Genomic DNA, 24,894 nt, shown 5'->3' with positions numbered 1-24,894 from the left:
TCTTTGACCCCAGAACATTAGCCTGGGCCTCGGGATGACTGACCCAGGGACATTACAAAAACGAAATAATCTCCAGAGAAATGGCAGCCTATTCCTTCTCTCTCTCTCTTTACCACCTCGACTGCACCTTCCACTCTCCTCTTGTGCTCTCTCACCCTCACTCCACACTGACTCTTCCTTCCTCACTCTGTGATCAACATCAATCCACCTCACCCTGTTCCTATTTCCAATGATTCTCGGGTTTAAATCCGGATCTCTTGTGTTTGAACCCTCGAGTGGCAGCAATTCAGAACCCGAGTGAGCATGTTAAAAAAGGAAAAAGATTTTGAATAAATCACAGCAAGAAATTAAATCACTGACTGTGTTATTGTAACTTTCTCCCAGCTCCAGCCTCTCTGACTCTGGATCCGAACACAGTGAATCCCCGGCTCATCCTGTCTGAGGACCGGACCAGTGTGAGACTCGGAGACAAACGGCAGCCGCTCCCTGACACCCCGGAGAGGTTTGATTCCTGGGAATGTGTCCTGGGATCGGAAGGATTCACATCAGGGAGACATTACTGGGAGGTGGAGGTCGGGGAGACAGAGTGGGAGGTAGGAGTGGCCCGAGAGTCTGTGGACAGGAAAAGAGTAATCCTCCTGAGCCCTGAGCCCGGGTTCTGGATTATGGGGCTGATACCCACAAGAGGCCATTTCGCCATCAACTCTCCGCATGAGATACTCCTTAACCCGAGTGCGAATCCCCGGAAGATCGGCGTTTTCCTGGACTATGAGGGTGGACAGGTGTCATTTTACAATGCGGACAACATGTCCCATCTCCACACTTTCACTGAGAGAATCTTTCCCATCTTCAGTCCGGGATCAAACATCGGTGATTATAACCCAGCACCGCTGGCAATCTGCAGCATTAAAGGTCGCTGGCAGATCCATCCCATAATTTCACACCGTCTCCCTGCCTCCTGCCAGCTGTGAACTGATGGGTGTGGGTCTCAGTCACGGGTGGAGAGAGAAGCCAGGTTAACATTCCGGGTATAAACTCTGTGTGAGAACTGGGAACTGAAACATCAGCAAGGACGTCTGTAGGGGTGGGGGAAAGAAGGAAGGGGAGGGAAGAAACAAATAGAAGCTCATTGTCGAGAGGAACTTACTGGATAGAATGAGCTGTGAACTGCAGGAACCCGGTGCCCTTCCTGCCTGTAATGTTACTCTAGAGGCGGCAGGTGGCGATAGATCACCGTGTTTGAGATGAATCAAAACTGGGTCCTGGCGGTCTGTCGCCCCCACGACTTGCCTGGGCTTGCAAAATCTCACTAACTGTCCTGTCTGGAGACAATACACATCTCTTTAACCTGTGCTTAACGCTCTCTCCACTCACATTGTCTGTACCTTTAAGACTTGATTACCTGTAAAGACTCGCATTCCAACCATTCTTTTGTAAATTGAGTTTGTGTCTTTATTTGCCCTGTTTGTGAACAGAACTCCCACTCACCTGATGAAGGAGCAGCGAGCGCTCCGAAAGCTCGTGGCTTTTGCTCCCCAATAAACCTGTTGGACTGTAACCAGGTGTTGTGAGACTTCTTACTGTGTTTACCCCAGTCCAAGGCCCGCATCTCCACTTCGAAATAGTGCCATCCTTCCTCCTCCATCCAGTAACTTGTTATTTGGTGAATCTTTGGTGTGGTTGAGTCCAGCTCATTATTCACAGCTCATCCTTACCCGCACTGGCCTGCAGGTGGTTACAGATCCATAGCATGTGGTTGACTCTTAAATAGCCTCTGTTCAAGGACAATAAGGGATGGGCTATAAATGCCCACATCTCATGAATGAATTTTTAAAAAATCTACTTCTAATTTGTAACCCAGTAGGTGGGTGTAATCACCAAAGCTCCTTCACCACCCAGCAACTCACCAAGCCTCTAAACCCATAACCCCTATCACTCCCCATACCCCCCACAGATTTCCCCCCCGCCAGCAACACTCCCCATACACCCACAGCCCCCAGCAACACACACTCGCCATACCCCCCAAAGACCTGCAGCAATACACTTCTTGTACCCTCACAGACCCCCAACAATACACACCACCTATAGCCCCAACCCCCCCCCCCCCCCACACATCACACACTCCCCATACCCCCAGCAACACACACTCCCCATACCCCACACAGACCCCCCAGCAACACACACTCCCCATACCCCACACAGACCCCCCCAGCAACACACACTCCCATACTCCACACAGACCCCCCAGCAACACACACTCTCCATACCCCTCCCCCCACCCCCACAGCTCCCAGCATGGATACACAGCCACCCCCCCCCCCCCCCCATTTACAACACACACCCAGAACCCATGCAGTCGCGGCCCCAGTGCTGCTTGAGGCTTGCCCTGAGCTGCAGCACTGCCACTTCAGAGAGTTTCCAGACCATCCCTTGGACCCAGAGTCAGCGCTAAGACCCGAGGTCAGCGCTCAGACTCGGGCCTGTGCTGAGGCCGAAATCGGACCCTGTGAATGGCAGCAGCCCCTGCCCATCCAAAACACAACATGGCCGCCATGAACCCCCCCCCCCCCCAACCTCAGCAGCATGGAGCTATTTGAAAGCAGAGACTTACCTCCTTTCTCACCCTCTCTGCTCTCTGAATGCGACTGTTATACTTGAGGTGTTTTCCTCACTGACTCCAGCTGAGCAGGGACGATCGGGAGTGAAACTCGCTAATTACATTGTGATGAATGCAAAAAAATGCAAATATATGTTTCGCCCGTTTTGGGCGGGGTCCCGATCGTGCCGATTTTTTGGTGGGAAAATGGGAATGGGCGCAGTTCCCACTAGTTGCACCATGACCGATTTGATGATTTTTTCCTGCCATAAAATGGGCACAATGAGATGGTAAAATTCTGCCCGGTGATCTTTAACCCAGTTTTCCAGACAGTTCGTGCATGGTTCAGAATAACAGCAACAGGACGGGCTCTGATCCCTTTTCGGGCTGAGGTAGACTTGGACGTTGCCTCCTCACTCTGTCCCAGAGTAAAATCCTGATTCAGCAACTGACAAATGATTGAGGTTCTACCTGGAGAAGAGGAAGTAGTAGGTTTACGGTAACTCCTCCACATTAAACATGTCGTGTTCTGAACTCGTGTGATCTTTGTCACAATTTCTAGTTTCAGAGATCCGTCCCTGCCACAGCGCTAAAACGGCATCAAAACTCAGAAAACACATCCTATCTGGGGTTGGCTCTGATGAACTATCCCTCCTCACTTTCATCGTTGCACTTATCAGACCATCCTCCTGTGAAATGCCTGCTCTCGGCTATCCAGCTGAGTGGAACTGCCCTCCTCAGGTCGCTTCTATTTGTCCACAGGCACAGAATCATTTCCTGTGGCTTCTCTCCAAACGGGCAGCATTTCACCCAGTGTGGCATCAAGGAGCCCCAGCAAAAGCCAACTCAATGGCAATCAGGGGGAAAATTCTCCACTGGTTGGAGTCTGGATTATTATTCCAGGAACATCACCATCAAGCTGCTAAAGTCCCTGGTTCTGGAGACCCCAGCCAGGGGAACCATCCTTCCAGCATCTACCCTGTGTCAAACTCCCTCTCATTTAAACCCTGGGGAATCGAGGCCGAGTCTATTCATTCTCTTCTCATAAAACAATTTTCTGTTGAAGACAACTTTAAAAATGTGGATTTAATCTGATCCAAATATTAGATTATATAAAAATCATAACATGACCTCGCAATGGAAAGAGACCATTCGGCCCATCGTGCCAGTGAACATTCGAAGAAGTCCCCACTTCTTGCCATTCACAGGAGGTAAGATGAGATCTCATTGAAACATATATAACTCTGACAGGGCTGGGCAGGCTGGATGCAGGGATGTTGTTTCCTCTGGCTGGGGGTATGTCACAGGAGTTCACAGTCTCAGGATACGGGGAAGGGTATTTAGGACTGAAATGAGAAGAAACATCTTCACTCAGAGCGTGGTGAACCTGTGGAATTCTCTACCACAGAAGCATGGATGCAAAATCACTGAGTTTCTTTGAGAAGGAAATAGATAAGAATTCCACTCTCTAAAGCATTACTGGGTATGGGAGGAGGCGGGAGTATGACATCAAGAGGAGGATCAGCCATGATCAAATTAAATGGCAGAGCAGGCTCGAATGCCCTACTCCTGTTCCTCGTTTCTAAGTCTTTTTCAGACCTCACATGAAGATTTGTGTGCCTTGCTTATCTGCCTGGTAGACCTGACATGAAGGTTTAGGAACCAAATTTCCATGGACATCATCGAAGGATCGGGGTTTAAGCGCAAGAGGAGAGAAACAGAGGGTAGAATGGGCCTGTGAACTGGACCGTGCTGTGAAGTGACAGGCTATCTATGTGAAGCATCAGCAGCAATAATAGGCCTCTGTAGGGCCCAGGCGGGAAAGACGTTTATCTTTGCTGTGGGAGACAGAATGGCAGATCACAGTCTCACACTTAAGCTGAGGCCATTTAGGACTGAGACTTAGAGGGGTCTCTGCGGTTGGAGGATCTGGAGTGGTTGCACCTCAAGAACACAGCGCAGGTAAGGGACTCTCAGTGAGCGGATTACAAAGTTACTTCAAAACACATTGGCATGATGAAGATATCAATGGATATGGGTTTATGATGTATGACTGACAATCAGGGGCAGGAACATGAACATCCCTAATCAATCTGCATGGAGCAGCGATTTCAATGGGTCAAATGTTGTTCTCATGCTGCTCCTCCCTGTGGGCTCATCCATCTGGTTCTGCCTGAAAGAGCTCTCTGCCAGTTCAGACCCCCATTGGGAGCAGGTGTCAGGGTGACATGAGTGTATCCCTGGTGAGTTTAGATTTGATATTGTTTCCAAGCTGCTGTACACACGGACTTTGAGTATATGAATGACATCACAATGCTACTGACAGGGTCTGAGGTTCTGGGGGAACAGAGAGCTGTGCAGGTCCTAATGCGTGCATTTAGCATCAGGACTCTGCATTTTAACATAGTTTGGTGCAGGCAAAGGATCAAACCCACAGCAGGGAAGACAGTAACTAGTGAAATTTAATTCTGCTCTCATAAATCAAGGTACATGAGAGGAAAATAATGTCAGTAAACAAGTGAAAAATATCCTGAGGCTGTCCAGCCAGCAAAGGACAGAAAAAAATTCAACAGATGTATCAGCAGCTTACTGTGTCTGGAATCTGGGAGCTATCAGATTGACATGGGCCTGTCTGCCACATCATTCCCCTGGGATAGACTCTGCATGTGGCTCAGTGGCATCCTGGCCCCTGGGAGATCCACCCACTTTATTACCCTCATCACAGGAGACATCTCGCTCCCTCAGGAAAGACATTCTCCGTCTGTAGCACAAGGTTGTGCAGGGTGCAGCAGACAATGATGATCTGGAACATTCTCTGTGGCGAGTATTGGAAGGCCTGCCTGAGCAGCTCAAACATCTGAACCTCATCTTAAGCAGCCCTGTTACTGCTCAATCTGGAACCTGCTGGAGGGATGTGCATTATGCTGGTTGCCCTCAGCAGCATTCTGCGGACAGTGAACTGGTGTCATCAGCCATGTTTTCTACACTGTCCCTGGGAACCAGCCCTATAATCTCCGTGGTCCGTTAAAACCCGGTGACGCCTGGGAGTTGCCAAGATTGTCTGAAACGAGACGCTCCTGTGTTCAGACCAGTGATCAGCATTGCTGTGGGCCCTGTCCGTCAGAATCTTGATCTTTCTGAGGCTCTGCTGCCTCTTACTGTTCAGGCCATTGATCCTCCTGACACTGTCAATCTGTGACAGGCCCTCCGTCTCTTCATCCGATTGGGGCCAGTACCATGGCAGGGTTGTCTGCAGCTTCCACCATCGATATCCGAGCGCATCTGTGAATGGATTGAAATAAATTTAGTGACCACACCCTTTACAAATTTCCCTCCAATTCAAAACCTGCAGGCCAGTGTGAAGCCCTTTGCCTGGGTTCCGTTCAGACAGAACATCCCCACCACACTCCTTCTCAGTGAATGACATCCTGGAGAACCAGAGATGGGTGTTCCTCCTGTTCATACATGAATGTACAGGGAGACATTGCTCTTTGATCAGGGTGATGAGAGCCTTGTGCGAGTAGCCTGCCTCTGACACTATCCTGCTTGACTCCACTGCCCCAGAGACTTTACAGAGAGACCATTGCCTTGGCATTATAGACAGACTGAACACATGAGCCCTTGTCAGGAATGATCATTCACCCAGGTGGACAGAAGTTTTGTTACGAGTTCCCAGCCATCCACCAGCTGTGCCCCTTGGAGCCATTCATCTCCCTCCTTCATCCCAGCAATCAGTCTAACAAACCTTCTCTGCACTCCCGGCTATGTCCTTCCTTCGGAGAGGGGACCAAAACTGTACACCGTGCTCACCAAGGCCCAATCAACTGCACTCAGATCTCTTCACTTTGCTGCTCCAATCGCTTTGTAATAAAGACTAACATACCATTTACCTTCCTAATTGTTTGCTGTCTCTGCATGTTAACTGTACATGGACACCCAGATCCCTCTGAAAACAAACATTTCCCAGTCTCCCACTATCTCAAAAATACTCAGCACTTTTAAAATTTGTGATACCAAAGTGGGAAACATCACCCTGCTCCACATTGCATTCCATCCGCCATGTTCTTGTCCACTCACAACCTCTTCGTATCTCTTTGAAGCCTCTTTGTGTTCTCCACACAAACTGTCCCATTGAACTTCATACCAGCAGCAAGCAAACAGGGATGTATCATTGATACAGATTGTAAATAACCCACTGATCCCTGCAGTGTCCCTCTAACTACCACCTTCCAAACTGAAATTTATTGATTATTCCAATTGTTAACCAATCCTCCATTGATGTTAATATATCATCCCCAATCACAGGACTAATAATTTTGTACAATCGTCTATATGGCACCATATCAAATGCTTTTTGAAACTCCAACTGCTCTACACACGATGATTCCCCTGCATCGCCCTCACCCATTAATACATCTGACTAGATATATCATTACCTCATAAGTGCATCTCAACTCCATTTATTTATTAGCGTTTGCACATCACTAACATTAGATTCTGGCATTTTCCCCACTGTTGACTGTCCCAAGTTTTGAATGTTTTTCACCAATTGGTTACTTATTCTCTGAACAATTAGTGCACATTTTAAATGCTTTGATACTGGAATTGCTTTAGTTTAAATTCGAGGAAAGTAGAGTTGTTCCTCCAATTGTCTTCACACTTCAACAAGTTTTCCTACAGTAAAGACACTGGATTAACACAACCCCTTGCTACTGCTCTAGTCACCAACCGAACTCCACCCCAGAACTCCCAGGCTATGTGTTGTTGACTGGATTAAAGCAAATTACTATGGATGCTGGAATCTGAAATCAAAAGAGAAAATGCTGGAACATCTCAGCAGGTCTGGCAGCATCTGTAAGGAAAGAAAAGAGCTGACGTTTCGAGTCCAGATGACCCTTTGTCAAAGCAAAGGGTTTTTCTTTTATCCAGTGTTTAACTTACTCCCACTTCTCTTCCAGGAATGCCTACCCTGAAGAAGTACTGCTCTTCTCTCCGACAGGAGCTTTGATAAAGGGTTATCTGGACTTGAAACATCAGCTCTTTTCTCTCCTTACAGATGTTGCCAGACCTGCTGAGATTTTCCAGCATTTTCTCTTTTGATTGCTGTTGACTGGAGTAAGGGGAGCAGACTTTGGTAAACATTAAGAGAAGGCTTACAGTGTCCAATGACTACAGAAATTGACTACAACCTGCATCTATATAGCACCTTTGATAAAATATGCCAAGGTAGTTCCCTGAACATTCTTGGGATCCATTGTGCTAATAACTGCAATGTTAGGAAGGTGGAGGAAGAAATATAAGGACACAATCGGAATAATAATCATTGGAGAAAGGGTGAGGCATTTCAACGATCCTGATATTAATTGGACAGAGGGATCAGTTAAAGGGATAAGGAAATGGACTTTTTCTGGGTGGCACAGTACTGCGGCCTCACAGCACCAGGGATCTGGGTTCAATTCCAGCCTCAGGTGACTGTGTGGAGTTGGCACATTCTCCCCGTGTCTGTGTGGGTTTCCTCTGAGTGCTCCAGTTTCCTCCCACACTCCAAAGATGTGCAGGTTAGGTTGATTGGCTGAGGTAATTTGCCCCTTAGGGTCAGGGGGATTAAGAGGGTAAATACGTGGGGTTACGGGGATAGGGGATTGTTGTCGGTGCAGGCTCGATATAATGAAGGGTTCGGAATATAAAAACTGACAATGAGAGCTTCTTTAAATATATAGAAAGGGAGAGAGGGATCAACGTGAACATTGGATCCTTTGAAAATTAATCTGGGAGATAGTTTTGGGGAACAAGTAAATAGCAGAGGAGTTAACAGATATTTTTCATCAGTCTTTATGGAGGAAGATAATTGAAACATCCCATTAATAGTAAAGACTAGGGGGAGCAATTAAGTACCATCACTGGAGAAGTACTATGAGACAAAATAATGAGGCTAGAGGAAGATAGGTCCCCTCGCCCTGATGGCTTGCATCCTAGAATGCTAAATGAAGTAACTAAATTGGTTGGAATTTTCCAAAAATCCTTGAATTTTGGAGAAGAATTGGAGGATTGGAAAACTGCCAGTGTGACACTGCTATTCAAAAAGGGAAAGACGCAATAAGCAAGTAACTACCGGCTGATTAGCCTAATATCTATTGTTGGAAAAATGTTGGAATCAATTACGAAGGAAGTAACACGGGCACATTTGGAAAATCGTAATCTAATCAAGCTGAGTCAGCACGGATTTATGAAAGGGAAATTCTGTCTGACAAATTTATTAGTGTTATTTGAGGAAGTCTCAACCAGAGTTGATAAACGGAAATGGTAGATGTGTTGTATCTAGACTTCTAAAAGACATTCGACAAGGTACCTCACAAAAGGTTAAGTCATAAGATTAGAGCCAATGGTATTAGAGGTAGTATGTTGGCATGGATAAAAAATTGGCTGATGAGCAGGAAACAGTGAGTGGGGATAAGGGGTTATTTTTCAAGTTGGCAACCTGTAACCAGTGGGATTCCATAGGGATCAGTGCTGGGACTGCAATGGTTTATAATATATATTAATGACTTGGAGGAAGGAAGTGAATGTACTGTAGCCAAATTTGCAGATGACACAAAAATAGGTGGACAGGCAAATTGTGGGAGGGATGCAAACAGTTTGCAAAGAGATATTCAGGAAGTGTAGTGGAGGACATGCTCCTGTCTACATCAGCGGGGATGAAGTCGAAGTGGTCGAGAGCTTCAGGTTTTCAGGTGTCCAGATCACCAACAACCTGTCTTGGCTGGTCCCTCCATGTCGACACTATAGTTAAGAAAGCCCACCAACGCCTCGACTTTCTCAGGAGGCTCAGGAAATTCAGCATGTTACAAATCTCACCAATTTTTACAGGTGCACCATAGAAAGCATCCTTTCAGGATATATCACAGCTTGGTATGGCTCCTGCTCTGTCCAAGACTGCAAGAAACTACAAAGAGTTGGGAACATAGCCCAGTCCATCGTGCAGGCCAGCCTCCCTTCCATTGACTCCGTCTACACTTCCCACTGACTCGAAAAAGCAGCTAGCATAATCAAGGACCCTCTTCTATCTCCTTCTGTCGGGAAAAAGATACAAAACTCTGAAATCACATACCAATCGATTACTCAGTTAATGGAAGGGCGTTGGGGAGAGTTACAGAACAAAGAGATCTAGGAGTACATGTCCATAACTCCTTAAAAGTGGAGTCAGAGGTGGAGAGTGGTGAAGAAGGCATTCAGCATGCTTGGTTTCATTGGTCAGAACATTGAATACAGGAGTTGGGGAGTCTTGTTGAAGTTGTACAAGACATTGGTAAGGCCACACTTGGTATACTGTGTACAGTTCTGGTCACCCTATTATAGAAAAGATATTATTAAACTAAAATAATAAACTACAATCACTGCAGAAAAGATTTCCTCAGATGCTACCGGGACTTGATGGTTTGAGTTATAAGGAGAAACTGGATAAATGGGGACATTTTTCTCTGGAGCGTAGAAGGCTGAGGGGTGATCTTATAGAGGTCTATAAAATAATGAGGGGCATAGATCAGCTAGATAGTCAATAGCTTTTCCCAAAGGTAGGGGAGTCTAAAACTAGAGGGCATAGGTTTAAGGTGAGAGGGGAGAGATACAAAAGTGTCCAGAGGGGCAATTTTTTCACACAGAGGGTGGTGAGTGTCTGGAACAAGCTGCCAGAGGTCGTAGTAGAGGCAGGTACAATTTTGTCTTTTAAAAAGTATTTGGACAGTTACATGGGTATGATGGGTATAGAGGGATATGGGCCAAATGTGGACAATTGGGACTCGCTTCAGGGTTTGAAGAAAAGGGCGGCATGGACAAGTTGGGCCGAAGGGCCTGTTTCCTTGCTGTAAATCTTTATGACTCTATGACCAACTCAAGAACAGCTTCTTCCCTGCTGCTACCGGACTTTTGAATCCTCCTACCTTATATTAAGTTGAGCTCTCTCTACACCCTCGCTATGATTGTAACACTACATTCTGCACCCTCTCCTTTCCCTCGCCCCTATGTACACTCTGAATGGTATGCTTTATCTGTATAGCACGCAAGAAACAATGGTTTTAACTGTATACCAATAGATGTGACAACAATACATCAAACCAATATCGATAAGTTAAGTAAGTGAGCAAAAAGGAAAGATGAAGGAGATGCGAATGGAACCCAAACACCAGTATGGACTGGTTGGGATGAGCTGCCGTTAGAACATTCCAGGTATCAGGGTATAAACAGTTGAAGACATGGCTATGGTTTGTTAATTTAAAAACTGATGCTGTATATTGCACGCATACCAAATAACCAACACTTGGCAGGAATATACTTCCCTATCTCACCGTGAAATGGATGACACATTAGAATGGTACAATCTGGAGTACATCATGTCCCAACAATCCAGCACCATGGGCTCACTCACTGGGTCAGCAGAGTACGTGATCACAAATATAGACATAGACAATCCGTTACAAAGCTGAAGGAATTATAAATAAAATCACAAACTCACAACCTCTTACCCCATCACACCTCCCTGTGCCCCCTTTCCCCCTCCTCTTTATCCCCACCCCCCCACTTCTCAGTCAACCTTTTCCTCCCTCCCCCCTCCCTCTCTTCTCCTTACCCCAGTCCTCGTTGCTCAGCAGGTTTTCGGTGAAGAAGCGATTCTCCAGCTCACTCACTAAATCTGTCGCCATGACGCTTCCAGCGAGTGAATGATAACAACAAGAATCAAAGCTTTTCAATTATACATCCACCCCGAGGATAAAATCAGGCAGCTGCCATCACTCCCTCCCATCATCTCGGTCCCAAAGGAAAGCCAGGCAGCGTGCCTTAATGACTATTGTCTGGTGGCTCTGACATCCGTCATTATGAAGTGCTCCGAAAGGGCGGCACGGTAGCACAGTGGCTAGCACTGCTGCTTCACAGCTCCAGGGTCCCGGGTTCGATTCCCGGCTCGGGTCACTGTCTGTGTGGAGTTTGCGCATTCTCCTCGTGTCTGCGTGGGTTTCCTCCGGGTGCTCCGGTTTCCTCCCACAGTCCAAAGATGTGCGGGTTAGGTTGATTGGCCAGGTTAAAAATTGCCCCTTCGAGTCCTGGGATGCGTAGATTAGCGGGTAAATTAGCGGGTAAAAAAAAGGGATTAGTGGGTAGGGCCTGGGTGGGATTGTGGTCGGTGCAGACTTGATGGGCCGAATGGCTTCCTTCTGCACTGTAGGGTTTCTATGATTCTATGTTAGTATAGCATGAATCAATTCTGGTCTCCCAGATTGCCTGGACATTCCAGTTCGCCTACTGCCACAACAGGTCCACAACAGATGCCATCTCCTTAGCCCTACACTCAACCCTGGACCACCCAGACAGCAAAGGCAACAACGTCAGTCTCCTATTTATTGACTACAGCTCTTACTTTAACATCATTATTCCTCCAAAACCCATCTCCAAACTCCATGACCTGGGGCTTGGCTCCTCTCTCTGCGACTAGATCCCCGACTTCCTAACCCACAGACTGCAATTAGGCAAGGCAACAACACCTCCTGCAAGATCATTCTCAACATCGGTGCCGCACAACACTGTGCCCTCAGCCGCACCTATGACTGTGTGATCAAATTTCCCCCAACTCCATTTTCAAGTTTGCTGATAACACACCACCTAGTGGGTTGGATCTCAAACAATGACAAGACGAATACAAGAAAGAGATAGAGAAACTGGGGAATTGGTGCAATGACAATAATCTCTCCCTCAATGTCAACAAAATGAAAGAGATAGTCATCGACTTCAGGTAGCATAGTGTCCATGCCCCGTCTACAACAATGGGGACAAAGTAGAAATGGTCGAGAGATTCATTTTCTCGGTGTCCAGATCACCAACAACCTGCCCTGGTCCCTCCATGCTGAAGCTATAGTTAGGAAAGCCCACCAATGTCTCTACTTTTTCATGAAGCTAAGGATGGTTGGCATGTTCGCTACAACTCTCACCAACTTATACAGATCCACGATAGAAAGCATTATTTCTGGTTGTATCACAGCTTGGTATGTCTCCAGCTTGCCCAAGACGGCAAAACAACTGCAAAGGTTTGTGAACGAAGTCCAGTCCATCACACAAACCAGCCTCCCATCCACTCACTCTGTCTACACTTCCTGTTGCATCAGAAAAGCAGCCAGCATAACCAAGGGCCCCACATATCCGGACATAGTCTCTTCCACCTTCTTCCATTGGGAAAAAGATGCAAAAGTCTGAGGATACATGCTAACCGACTCAAGAACAGCTTTTTCCCTGCTGCCATCAGACTTTTGAACGGACCTACCTTACACTAAGTTGATCTCTCTCTACATCCTACCTATGATTGTAACACTGCATTCTGAACCCTCTCCTTTCCCTCTCTCCTACGTATTCTATGTACAAGATGTTTTGTCTGGATAGCACGAAAGAAACAATACTTTAGCTGTATACGAATACATGATACTGGCTCATCCATGACTGTGCCCCCTGGGACATCATCCACTTAACGGCCTTCGATGTGTCCATGCTGGAGTGTGGTGTGCATATCCACTGACCAGCGAAGCCAAACCACAGCCCAACAGCGACCCGGAACACCTGACCACACAAACCCATCTACCAACACAGGAACTGCAAGCATGGCAACAAATCCTCCATTCACACATCAACCAGAAGAACCTCATTGGTTACAACTATACCCTGAAGACCGCAAACTACTCCCACCGTCTCCCAGGTTCGAAAAGAAGTAGTCACTCCAGGAAGAATGAAGAATGGAATATGTGCAGGCCTGCAGGTGATAGTGAAACAACACAGTCTCAAGGCCCCCAGCTTACTCCTTGCAAACGTCCAATCACTGGAAAACAAGCTAGATGAACCTAAAGCCACACTCACTCTTCAAAGAGAACTGAGGGACTGCTGTCTGCTCTGTTTCACGGAGACGTGCCTCACTCTTGCTTCATCGGACTGTGCCCTACAATCAAAGGGCTTCTCAATCCATCGCATGGACCATTCGGCGGCCTCAGGCAAGGCTAGGTGAGGTGGGGTCTGCTTCCTAAATCAACACCTCGTGGTGCCGAGATGTAGCAACACTGGTGAGTTTCTGCTCCCTGGACCTAGAATATCTGATGCTAAAATGCCATCCCTACTACCTTCCGTGGGAGTTCACCTCCGTTATCCTGATGGCAGTTTCCGTCCATTTCCGTCCACCCCATGCGGACGTGAAGATCGCGCTGGATGAAATATACACCATTACAAATAGCCTTGAGACGAAACATCCCGAGGCCTTGTTCATCGTGGCCGGGGACTTCAATCAGGCCCTTTGACTCAAGAGCATACTACCAAGTTACTACCAACATGCCTCCTGTTCCACCAGAGGCCCAAACATCCTAGACCACTGCTATCGCCCGCCCACACTTTGGCAAATCAGACCTCAAGGCTGCTTCTGCTTCTGGTTTACAAGCAAAATTTGAAGCATGAGAATCCGTTAAAGAAAGTTATGCAATGTTGGTCTGAGGAATTGGATGGTCTCCTCCGTAACTGCTTAGAGTCAGTGGACTGGTCAGTATTTAAAAATTCTGCGACCAGCCTGAAGGACTACTCTACTCCAGTAACTGACTTCATTAGTAGGTGTATAGAAGACTGTGTGCCAAAGAAGCAAACTTGCATGTTTCCCATCGGGAACAAGTTAAAAACCCGCCTCCCGCACTATGACGGACAGGCACCTTAACCAATCCACTTTCAGAATTCCTGGAATCGCTGTTTCCTGCGCAGAGAGACAGGAGGATTCACCAATCGCCTTCCAAGATGACTAAAACCCGCCTCCCGCAGTTTAAGTCATGATGTGGAGATGCCGGCGTTGGACTGGGGTAAATACAGTAAGAAGTCTCACAACACCAGGTTAAAGTCCAACAGGTTTATTTGGTAGCAAAATCCACGAGCTTTCGGAGCTCTAAGCCCCTTCTTCAGGTGAGTGGGAATTCTGTTCACAAACAGGGCATATAAAGACACAAACTCAATTTACATGAATAATGGTTGGAGTGCGAATACTTACAGCTCATCAAGTCTTTAAGATACAAACAATGTGAGTGGGGAGAGCATTAAGACAGGTTATAGAGATGTGTATTGTCTCCAGACAGGACAGGACAGGACAAGTTCCACACACGAGGACAGCCTCAACCGGGATCTTGGGTTCATATCAAACTATCTGTAACCCCCATGACGACTTGCCCAGGCTTGCAAAATCTCATGAACCATTGACACAAACAACATGTAGAGTTTCTGCTTCTTGGATTTAATGATGAGCTGTGGAATCTTTGAGAAAAACTGTTTCTATTCCAGTGATTCTCAGATTGTTTTGTTTGAAGAATCATTTTACAAATGTAACCATGGAGCCCCCAATGTAAATTATAATTCTATATAATAACCACAATATGAACAGGTTCCATCAGTTTACAGCTGGCAGGAGGCAGGGAGACGGTGTGAAATTATGGGATGGATCTGTTAATGACCTTTAACCCCGCAGATTGTCAGCGGCGCTGAGTTTTTCCCGAGATTCCATCCCGGTCTGAAGATGGGAAAGATTCTCTCAGTGAAAGTGTGGGTGAAAGTGTGGAGATGGGACATGTTGTCCGCATTGTAAAATGACACCTGTCCACCCTCATAGTCCAGGAAAACCCCGATCTTCCGGGGATTCACACTCGGGGTGAGGCGGGTCCGTGAGGGGGAGGTGAGGGCTAAATAACCTCTTCCGGGGAATAGCCCCACAATCCAGAATCCGGACTCAGGGCTCAGGGAGATTCCCCATTTCCTGTTCACAGACTCTCGGACCACTCCCAGAATCCACTCTGTCTTCTCCCCCACCTCCACCTCCCAGTAATGTCTCCCTGATGTGAATCCCTCTGATCCCAGGACACATTCCCAGAAATCAAACCTCTCCGGGGTGTCAGGGAGCGGCTGCCGTTTGTCTCCGAGTCTCACACTGGTCCGGTCCTCAGACAGGATGAGCCGGGGATGCGCTGTGTTCGGATCCAGAGTCAGAGAGGCTGGAGCTGGGGAAAGTTAAAATCACACAGTCAGTGATTTAGAGAGAGGGGGTGGGGAGGGGAGAGAGTGTGAGGAGTGAGGAAGAGAGGAGAGAGGTTTGTGAGGGGGAGGGGAGAATGAGGGGTAGGGGACAGTGGGAGCAGAATGGGATGGGAACATGGAGAGAGGGGGGAAGGAAGGGAAGTGGAGAGCAGAGGGCCAGGTGAGGAAGGTGGGGAGTGAAAGTGAGATAGAGGGAGAAAGAGAAGGGATGTGGAGGGTGAACTGGGAACAGAGAAAACAGGGCAGCAGCGAGATGGAGCGGAGGGAGCAGGAGCGTAAAGAGGGAGAGTGAGAGCAGCATGAGGGAGACGGCAAGTGAGAACATGAAGGTTTGAGATGCAGTGTATGGAGAGCAGCGGGGTGGCAGATATTGTGGCAGGCTGTGAGAGAACAAGATGGAGATGTGGAGTGTATGGGCAGAATTTAACAACCTCATTGCGCCCATTTTGTGGTGGAAAAAAGTCATAAAATCGGGCATGATGCAACTGGCTAGAATGGTGCCCATTTTCGCACTCATTCCCATTTTACCATTTAAAAAATTGGCACGATCGGGACTCTGCCCAAAATGGGTGAAACGTCAGTTTGCATCTTTTGCATTCATCGCAATGTAATTAGCGAGTTTCACTCCCAACCGTCCCAGCTCACCTCCTGAACTGATGCGCCATCAATTCACGAGGACTCCAGCGAGTGTGTGAAATAAAACAGGCTTTTAATCACAAAGAACTGGAACACACCCTTGTAGCTAGCTTGGTCCAGACTGAGGCAGAGGGGAGGAACCACCACCTTTATACCTCGATCAGGTGGAAAGGGAGGAGTCTCGGGTCAGACGCAGCAGGGGTGTGTCCAGGCATATAATACGTAGTTACAGTGGGTCACCACATTCACCCCCTGTTTAAAAAAAGAGTCCGGCGGGGGTGAGATGGGTGGAACAATATATACAAAGTCACGGAATATATACAAAAGTCACGGCTGAAGCAAGACGTCGACACCTCACACGTTCAGCCTGTCGGGCGGTTTGATCCGTCGCTGTGACCGCCGTAGTACCGGTTGTGGTGTTGTTTCAGGTGGCAGGGTGAATCCGCTCGAGTCCGCCGTCGTCCCTTCTGGTCGGGCACTGCGTGGTGACTCCGGGGGCTCAGGCGAGCTGCATACAGGGGACAAAGAAGTAAGCGGACCTGGTGCTACCTGAACAACAGAGGGGTCTAGGGATGTGGGGTGGGGGGTCATAGTGGGCTCTGGGGCACCCGCAGGCGCCAGGTCCCGGATAGAGACCGTGTCCTCCCGTCCATCGGGGTACGCCACATAGGCATATTGGGGGTTGGCGTGGAGGAGCTGGACCCTTTCAACCAGGGGGTCCGACTTATGGGGCCGCACATGCCTCCGGAGCAGAACCGGGCCTGGGTACGTCAGCCACGACGGTAGTGAGATCCCCGAGGAGGACTTCCTAGGGAAAGCAAACATCCGCTCATGAGGGGTGGCATTGGTAGCCGTACACAGGAGTGACCTAATTGTGTGCAGTGCATCAGGGAGGACCTCTTGCCAACGGGTGACTGGAAGACCTTTAGACCGTAGTGCCAGTAAAATGGTCTTCCAGACTGTTGCATTCTCCCTCTCTACCTGTCCGTTTCCCCTGGGGTTGTAGCTGGTAGTCCTACTCGAGGCTATGCCTTTAGAGAGCAGGTACTGACGCAGCTCATCACTCATGAAGGAGGATCCCCGGTCGCTATGGATGTAGCTAGGGAAACCGAACAGGGTGAAGAGGCTGTGCAGGGCCCTGACGACTGTGGCTGAAGTCATATCCGGGCAGGGAATGGCGAAAGGGAGTCGGGAGTACTCATCTATAACGTTGAGGAAATAGATGTTGCGGTCAGAAGAGGGGAGGGGCCCTTTGAAATCAATACTGAGGTGTTCAAAGGGGCGGGTGGCTTTGATGAGGTGTGCCCTGTCCGGCCGATAGAAGTGCGGCTTACACTCCGCGCAGACCTGGCAGTGTCTGGTTACAGACCGGACATCCTCACCAGAATAGGGCAGGTTACGGGCCTTAATAAAATGGTAGAGCCTGGTGACTCCCGGGTGACAGAGATCATTGTGGAGAGTCTGTAGCTGGTTCACTTGTGCGCTGGCACATGTTCCGCGAGACAGAGCGTCTGGAGGCTCATTGAGCTTCCCGGGCCGGTATAAGATATCATAATTGTAGGTGGAGAGCTCAATCCTCCACCTCAGTATCTTATCGTTCTTAATCTTGCCCCTCTGTGCGTTGTTGAACATAAAAGCCACAGAACGTTGGTCAGTGAGCAAAGTGAACCGTCGGCCAGCTAAGTAGTGGCGCCAGTGTCGCACCGCTTCGACGATGGCCTGAGCCTCCTTCTCGACAGAGGAGTGTTGAATTTCCGAGCCTTGGAGGGTTCGTGAGAAGAAGGCCACGTGTCTGCCCGCCTGGTTAAGGGTGGCAGCCAGGACGAAGTCAGACGCATCGCTCTCCACCTGGAAGGGGATTGACTCATCCACAGCATGCATCGTGGCCTTTGCGATGTCCACTTTGATGCGGTCGAAGGCCAAGCGGGCCTCTCCCGACAGGGGAAAAAGGGTGGATTTGATGAGCGGACGGGCCTTATCCGCATAATTAGTGACCCACTGGGCGTAGTATGAGAAGAAGTCCAGGCATCTCCTCAGTGCTTTGAGGCTGGTGGGAAGGGGAAGTTCCATGAGGGGGCGCATGCGGTCAGGATCGGGGCCGATGACCCCGTTTTCCACTACATACCCCAGGATGGCGAGGCGGTGAGTGCGGAAGATACACTTCTCCTTATTGTAGGTCAGGTTAAGGAGAGCGGCTGTGTGGAGGAATTTATTGAGGTTTGCGTCGTGGTCCTGCTGATCATGGCCGCAGATGGTGACGTTATCCAGGTACGGGAAGGTGGCCCGCAGCCCGTTCTGGTCCACCATTCAGTCCATCTCACGCTGGAAAACCGAGACCCCGTTGGTGATGCCGAAGGGGACCCTAAGGAAGTGATAGAGGCGGCCATCCGCCTCGAAAGCAGTATATTGGCGGTCCTCCGGGCGGATGGGGAGCTGGTGGTAAGCTGATTTAAGGTCAATAGTGGAGAACACCCGGTATTGCGCAATCTGATTGACCATATCAGATGTGCGCGGGAGGGGATACGCATCCAGCTGCGTGTACCGATTGATGGTCTGACTGTAATCGATGACCATCCGGTGTTTCTCCCCAGTTTTGACCACCACCACTTGTGCTCTCCAGGGGCTAGTACTAGCCTCAATGATCCCCTCCTTCAGGAGCCGCTGGACCTCGGACCTGATGAAGGTCCTGTCCCCCGCACTGTACCGTCTGCTCTTGGTGGCAATAGGCTTGCATTCGGGGGTGAGGTGTTCGAATAGTGAGGGAGGGGTGACTTGAAGGGTCAAGAGGCTGCAAGTGGTGCGCAGTGGGCAGTCTAGGAACTGTGGGTTGAAGACGGAGAGCGGGGGAAGAGGCCCGTTGTACTGCAATGCGACACTCCTGAGATGGGTCAGGAAATCGAGCGCAGGAGTACAGGAGCGCAGAGGTGTGGCAGCACCAGGAGCTTGAAATTTTCGTACTCAGTGCCCCGAACCGTAAGGATCACCACACAGTACCCGAGGACCTCCACCGAGCGGGACTTTGAGGCCAAGGAAATTGTTTGTTTAACTGGCCGCACAGAAAAGGCGTAGCGGCTCACCGTATCGGGGTGGATGAAACTCTCCTTGTTCCTGCAGTCGAACAAACAATTTCCCACGTGGCCGTTTACCTGGATGTCCATCATGGACCTGGCGAGTTGATGTGGCCGGGATTGATCCAGCTGGACAGCTGCTGGCGTCCAAAATGGCGGCCCCCTTGTCTCACACGCGGCTGATGGCGTCCAAAATGGCAGCTCCCTTGACTCTCACGCGGCCGATGGCGTCCGAAATGGCGGCTCCCTCAGGTCGCACGTGGCACTATTGGGTTTTGAGGACGACTTTGCCCTGCAGACTTTAGCATAGTGGCCCTTCTTCCCGCACCCAGAGCAGAACACCTCCCTCGCTGGGCAGCGTTGTCGGGGGTGCTTCCCCAGGCCGCAAAAATAATACTTCGGACCTGCAACAGCCACAGCCATCGAGTCGTTGGTGGGGCGCGGTGTGGCTAAGTCTGCGGCCCTCCTAGATACTGGGATGGCAGCGGCCATGGTGCCCACGATGCAACCGCGTGGTCAGGTGAGTAAGCCTCGAGGCCACCTCTAAAGATTCAGCGACCACCACCGTTTTTGGTAGGTCCAGCCCACCTTGCTGCAGCAGTCACTGCCGAATGTAGTTGGACGCGATGCCTGTAACATAGGCATCACGGATTAAGTCCTCCGTATACTGCGCAGCAGATACAGCCTTGCAATTACAGGCCCTGCTGAGTACCCGTAGTTCGTGGAGAAATTGGGCACTCGATTCTCCCGGCCGTTGTCTTCGAGCAGTCAGAAGGTGTCTGGCATAAACTTCGTTCATCTGCTTGCTACACTGGCTCTTTAGGAGCTCTAGCGTGTCCCTGTATGTCTCAGCGTCGCGGATGGTGGAATAAACCACATCGCTTCCCCGGGCGTGGAGCATGTGCAGCTTGTCTGTTTCGGACTGGACGACAGCGGAGGCTTCGAGGAAGGTTTCAAAGCACTTCAGCCAGTGGTCGAAGCTGTTGGAAGCTCCCACAGCTTGAGGATCCAGGTCTAACTTGTCGGGCTTCAAAATTTGTTCCATCCTATGATTTTTGTTTTTTTTTGTGATTAAAATTGATGCACCATCAATTCACGAGGACTCCAGCGAGTGTGAAATAAAACAGGCTTTTAATCACAAAGAACTGGAACACACCCTTGTAGCTAGCCTGGTCCAGACTGAGGCAGAGGGGAGGAACCACCACCTTTATACCTCGATCAGGTGGAAAGGGAGGAGTCTCGGGTCAGGCGCAGCAGGGGTGTGTCCAGGCATATAATACGTAGTTACAGTGGGTCACCACATGAACCACCTCATTCGCTGCAGCTGGAATCAGTGAGGAAAACACCTCAAGTGTAACAGTCGCATTCAGAGAGCAGAGAGGGTGAGTGAGGAGGTAAGTTTCTGCTTTCAAATAGCTCTGTTGCTGAGGGGACGTTGTTTCATTTTGTCCATGTTGTGCTTTGTGTCTGGGGGGCTGTTGTTGTTCACGGGGTTCGACTTTGGACTCACAACATGGACCCAGGCCTGAGTGCAGATCTCAGGTCTTACCGCTGATTCTGGATCCTAGTGCTGACAGCAGCAAGGACCCGTTGCTGGTGGGGGATGGGCTGGAAACTCTCTGAAGTGGCAGTGCTGCTGCCTCAGGACGTGTAAAGCAGCGCTGTTTGGGCCATGACTGCATGGATTCTGGGTTTGTGTTTGTGAATGGATGGGGAAATGAGGGCAGCCGTGTTGCTGGTGGTCCGTGGGGGCGAGGGGTGGTCAGTGTGTTGCCGCGGAACTGTTGGGGGGTAATGTGGCGAGTGTGCATTGCAGGGTGACTGGGAGGGTATGGGGAGTGTGTGTTGCTGGCGGTCTGTGGGTTGGGGAATGTGGAGTTTATGTTGCTGGGGGACTGTGGGGAGGGGGCAGAATGTGGGGATTGTGCGTTGCTGGGCTCTGGGGGGGGGGGGAGAATGTGGGTATTATGCGTTGCTGAGCTCTGTGGGGGGCAAGAATGTGGAGGGCGTGTGTTGCTGGGTGTCTGTGGGTTGGGAAATGTGGGGAGTATATGTTGCTGCGGGACTGTGGAGGGATATGGGGAATGTGTGTTGTTGGGGGTCTGTGGCGGGTATGAAGAGTGTGTGTTGCTGGGGGGCTGTGGTGGGTATGGAGAGTGTGTGTTGCTGTGGGGTGGGAGGGGGGAATGCAGGTAGTATGTGTTGCTGGGCTGGGGGCGAGCAGAGTTCTTTAACCTCTCCAGCTGTCCCCCTCCTTTCCGAAACCCCCTCCCACTCTTCAAATGGCTCTTCCAATGCAACCTATTGATCTTACTGTTCTTTGAGGAGGAGCAAAATGTATGTGAAAATGAAAGAGAGAGTGGGAAAGGGCTGAAAGGGAGAGTGGGTGGAGAATGGGGATAGAGAGTGGGAGGGAAAGATGAGTAAATGACAGGGAGAGGGAATGATTGTGGTGAAGCAGAGAGAGAGATTGTGGAAAATACCGAGGTAAGAAGGAGAGATTGATGGGGGGACAATACGTGATCCTCGCCGGAGCATGGCCGCACAGGCAAGTGATCCCAGACAATTCAGTTCCAGACTGGCTTACTCCAGTTACATTAGTATTATAATAAAGTTATGTAATACATTCAGCCTTGCATCTGTTCCAGGTGCAAGATTTATCGAGCCGGATACCCGGTGCCGGTAAGATCGCGTGAGGTGAGAAATCGGGTGCGAACCTGACTTCTCAGCTCTCGTGATCTTACCAGCTCCCTCCGCCCATCAGCCGGTGGGGCGCAATGGTAATGTCACCCCCAAAGAGTTTACAAACAGACAGGTTTGGTTTGTGGGCAAACGCTTGGCAGATGAAACATCATGTAAGAAAATGTGAAGTTATGCACATTGATAGGAAGAATAAAGGAGCTGAATATTATTTAAATGGAGAAGGACTGCAGAAAGCTGCAGCTCAGAGGGATTTCTGGGTCCTCGTGCATTGATTACAAAAAGCGAGCGTGCAAGTTCAGCAGGTATTAGGAAAGACAAGTGGAATATTCGTTTTTACTTAAAATGGAATGGAGTAGAAAAATAGGGAGATCTGTACAAGGCACTAGTTAGACCACAGCCGGAATACTGTGAGCAATTCTGGTCCCCTTATCTAAGGAAAGATATACTGGGATTAGAGGTAGTCCAGAGAAGGTTCACTAGATTGATTCCAGGTATGGAGAGATTTTTTTATGAGGAGTAAGTTGGGTCTGTACTCATTGGAGTTTAGAAGATTGAGAGGTGACTTTATTCAGACCGACGTAATTCTCAGTGGGCTTGACACGATAAACGCTGAGATGTTGTTTCCCTTTGTGGCAGAGTCTCGGACAACAGGACATAATCTCAGAGTAAGGGGTCACCCATTTTAGACATTAGTGAGGAGAAAAGTCCTCCATCTGATCAGTTATGGGAACATTAAATGGCAGAGCAGACTTGATGGGCCAAATGGCCTCCATATGTTCCCGTGTCTTATGGTCTCATGATCTTATAAGGGGATAAAAATAGTAAACATTACTCCAGATATGGTCTCACTGAGGTCCTGTACCCCTGCAGGAACAATTGCATCTTTTTATACCTGAGTATCCTTGCAATAAATACCAACATCCTATTTATATTCCTAATTACTTGCTGCACCTGCAGACTAACTTTTTATGATTTATGCACCGGGACATCCAGCTCCCTCTGTACCCGAGAGTTCTGCAGTTTCTCTTGGTACAATACCAGACCAGATCAGACCCAAATCCAATTTCTTACGATCTTGGATGAGACCTTAATACTTGGTTATGTTCAGAATAAGAACAATCATGTTTTAGTTCTTGGACCAAATTTGAAATCCCAGTTATTTACGAAGTATAAATCATAAGAACTCGGAGCAGGAGTCGGCAATTTAGCCTGTCGAGCTGCTCTGCCATTTAATGCAATCATGGCTAATCTCGTCTCAGCCTCAACTCCACTTTCCTGTCCCTTCAATATAACCCTTCAACCCCAAACTAATTAAGAATCTGTCCAGCTCTTCCTCAAATTCACCCAAAGACCGGGTATTCACCACATTCAGGGGTGGGGAAGTCCAAAGACTCCTGACCATTTCAGAGAAGTTGGGGCCGATTCTCCCAAAAGTGCTGAATTGGCGAGAAAACTGGTTTAAACCACGACTGTTTTTTTCGTGCAACTTCAGACCCGAATCTAGGAAATTGGATCAGGAATTGGCTAGCGGATAGGAAACAGAGGGTGGTGGTTGATAGTAAATATTCATCATGGAGTGCGGTTACAAGTGGTGTACCTCAGGGATCTGTTTTGGGGCCACTGCTGTTTGTAATATTTATTAATGATCTGGATGAGGGTATAGTTGGGTGGATTAGCAAATTTGCTGATGACACCAAAGTCGGTGGTGTGGTAGACAGTGAGGAAGGGTGTCGTAGTTTGCAGGAAGACTTAGACAGGTTGCAAAGTTGGGCCGAGAGGTGGCGGATGGAGTTTAATGCGGAGAAGTGTGAGGTAATTCACTTTGGTAGGAATAACAGATGTGTTGAGTATAGGGCTAACGGGAGGACTTTGAATAGTGTGGAGGAGCAGAGGGATCTAGGTGTATGTGTGCATAGATCCCTGAAAGTTGGGAATCAAGTAGATAAGGTTGTTAAGAAGGCATATGGTGTCTTGGCGTTTATTGGTAGGGGGATTGAATTTAGGAGTCGTAGCGTTATGTTGCAACTGTACACAACTCTGGTGCGGCCGCACTTGGAGTACTGTGTGCAGTTCTGGTCCCCACATTACAGGAAGGATGTGGAGGCTTTGGAGAGGGTGCAGAGGAGGTTTACCAGGATGTTGCCTGGTATGGAGGGGAGATCCTATGAGGAGAGGCTGAGGGATTTGGGATTGTTTTCGCTGGAAAGGCGGCGGCTAAGAGGGGATCTTATTGAAACATATAAGATGATTAGAGGTTTAGATAGGGTGGATAGTGATAGCCTTTTTCCTCTGATGGAGAAATCCAGCACGAGGGGGCATGGCTTTAAATTGAGGGGGGGTAGTTATAGAACCGATGTCAGGGGTAGGTTCTTTACCCAGAGGGTGGTGAGGGATTGGAATGCCCTGCCAGCATCAGTAGTAAATGCGCCTAGTTTGGGGGCGTTTAAGAGATCCGTAGATAGGTTCATGGACGAAAAGAAATTGGTTTAGGTTGGAGGGTCACAGTTTTTTTTTAACTGGTCGGTGCAACATCGTGGGCCGAAGGGCCTGTTCTGCGCTGTAATGTTCTATGTTCTATGTTCTATGAATCTCACACACTCCATGCATGGCAGAGGTCACAATCGTGAATATCATTAAATGCTTGAGGGGCGGGGGGTGGGGGTTGGGGGAGTGCTATTCACACCAAAGAGCCTGAAATCGGCAGGATGAGCGGGAACCCGTGCATGCGCACATCTCTGGAAGATCATTGAAAAGACCTCCCAGCATTCAGATCACTGCCCTCCAACCCCCACAGACATCGCCGGCCCC

The 24,894-nt window shown here is 48.9% G+C and overlaps 1 protein-coding gene across 4 annotated transcripts in view; it reads right to left on the bottom strand.

Moving 5' to 3' along the window:
* Positions 1 to 5,040: 5,040 nt before the first annotated feature.
* Positions 5,041 to 24,894, bottom strand: part of LOC144496790 (zinc-binding protein A33-like) — a 39,106-nt gene continuing 19,252 nt past the window's right edge. For 2 of the 4 annotated variants that reach the window (XM_078217335.1, XM_078217336.1), the window contains exon 6: positions 5,041 to 5,878. In XM_078217335.1, coding sequence (XP_078073461.1) covers positions 5,565 to 5,878 — 314 coding nt within the window. In that variant the 3' untranslated portion in view covers positions 5,041 to 5,564. Of the gene's footprint in view, positions 5,879 to 14,864; positions 15,643 to 24,894 lie in introns of those variants that run through there. The other 2 variants (XM_078217333.1, XM_078217334.1) reach the window with 1 other exon arrangement.

Source organism: Mustelus asterias, chromosome 8 (genome assembly GCF_964213995.1).
Source record: "Mustelus asterias chromosome 8, sMusAst1.hap1.1, whole genome shotgun sequence".
NCBI classification, from domain to species: domain Eukaryota; kingdom Metazoa; phylum Chordata; class Chondrichthyes; order Carcharhiniformes; family Triakidae; genus Mustelus; species Mustelus asterias.
This window is presented reverse-complemented; position numbering and strand designations above follow the sequence as displayed.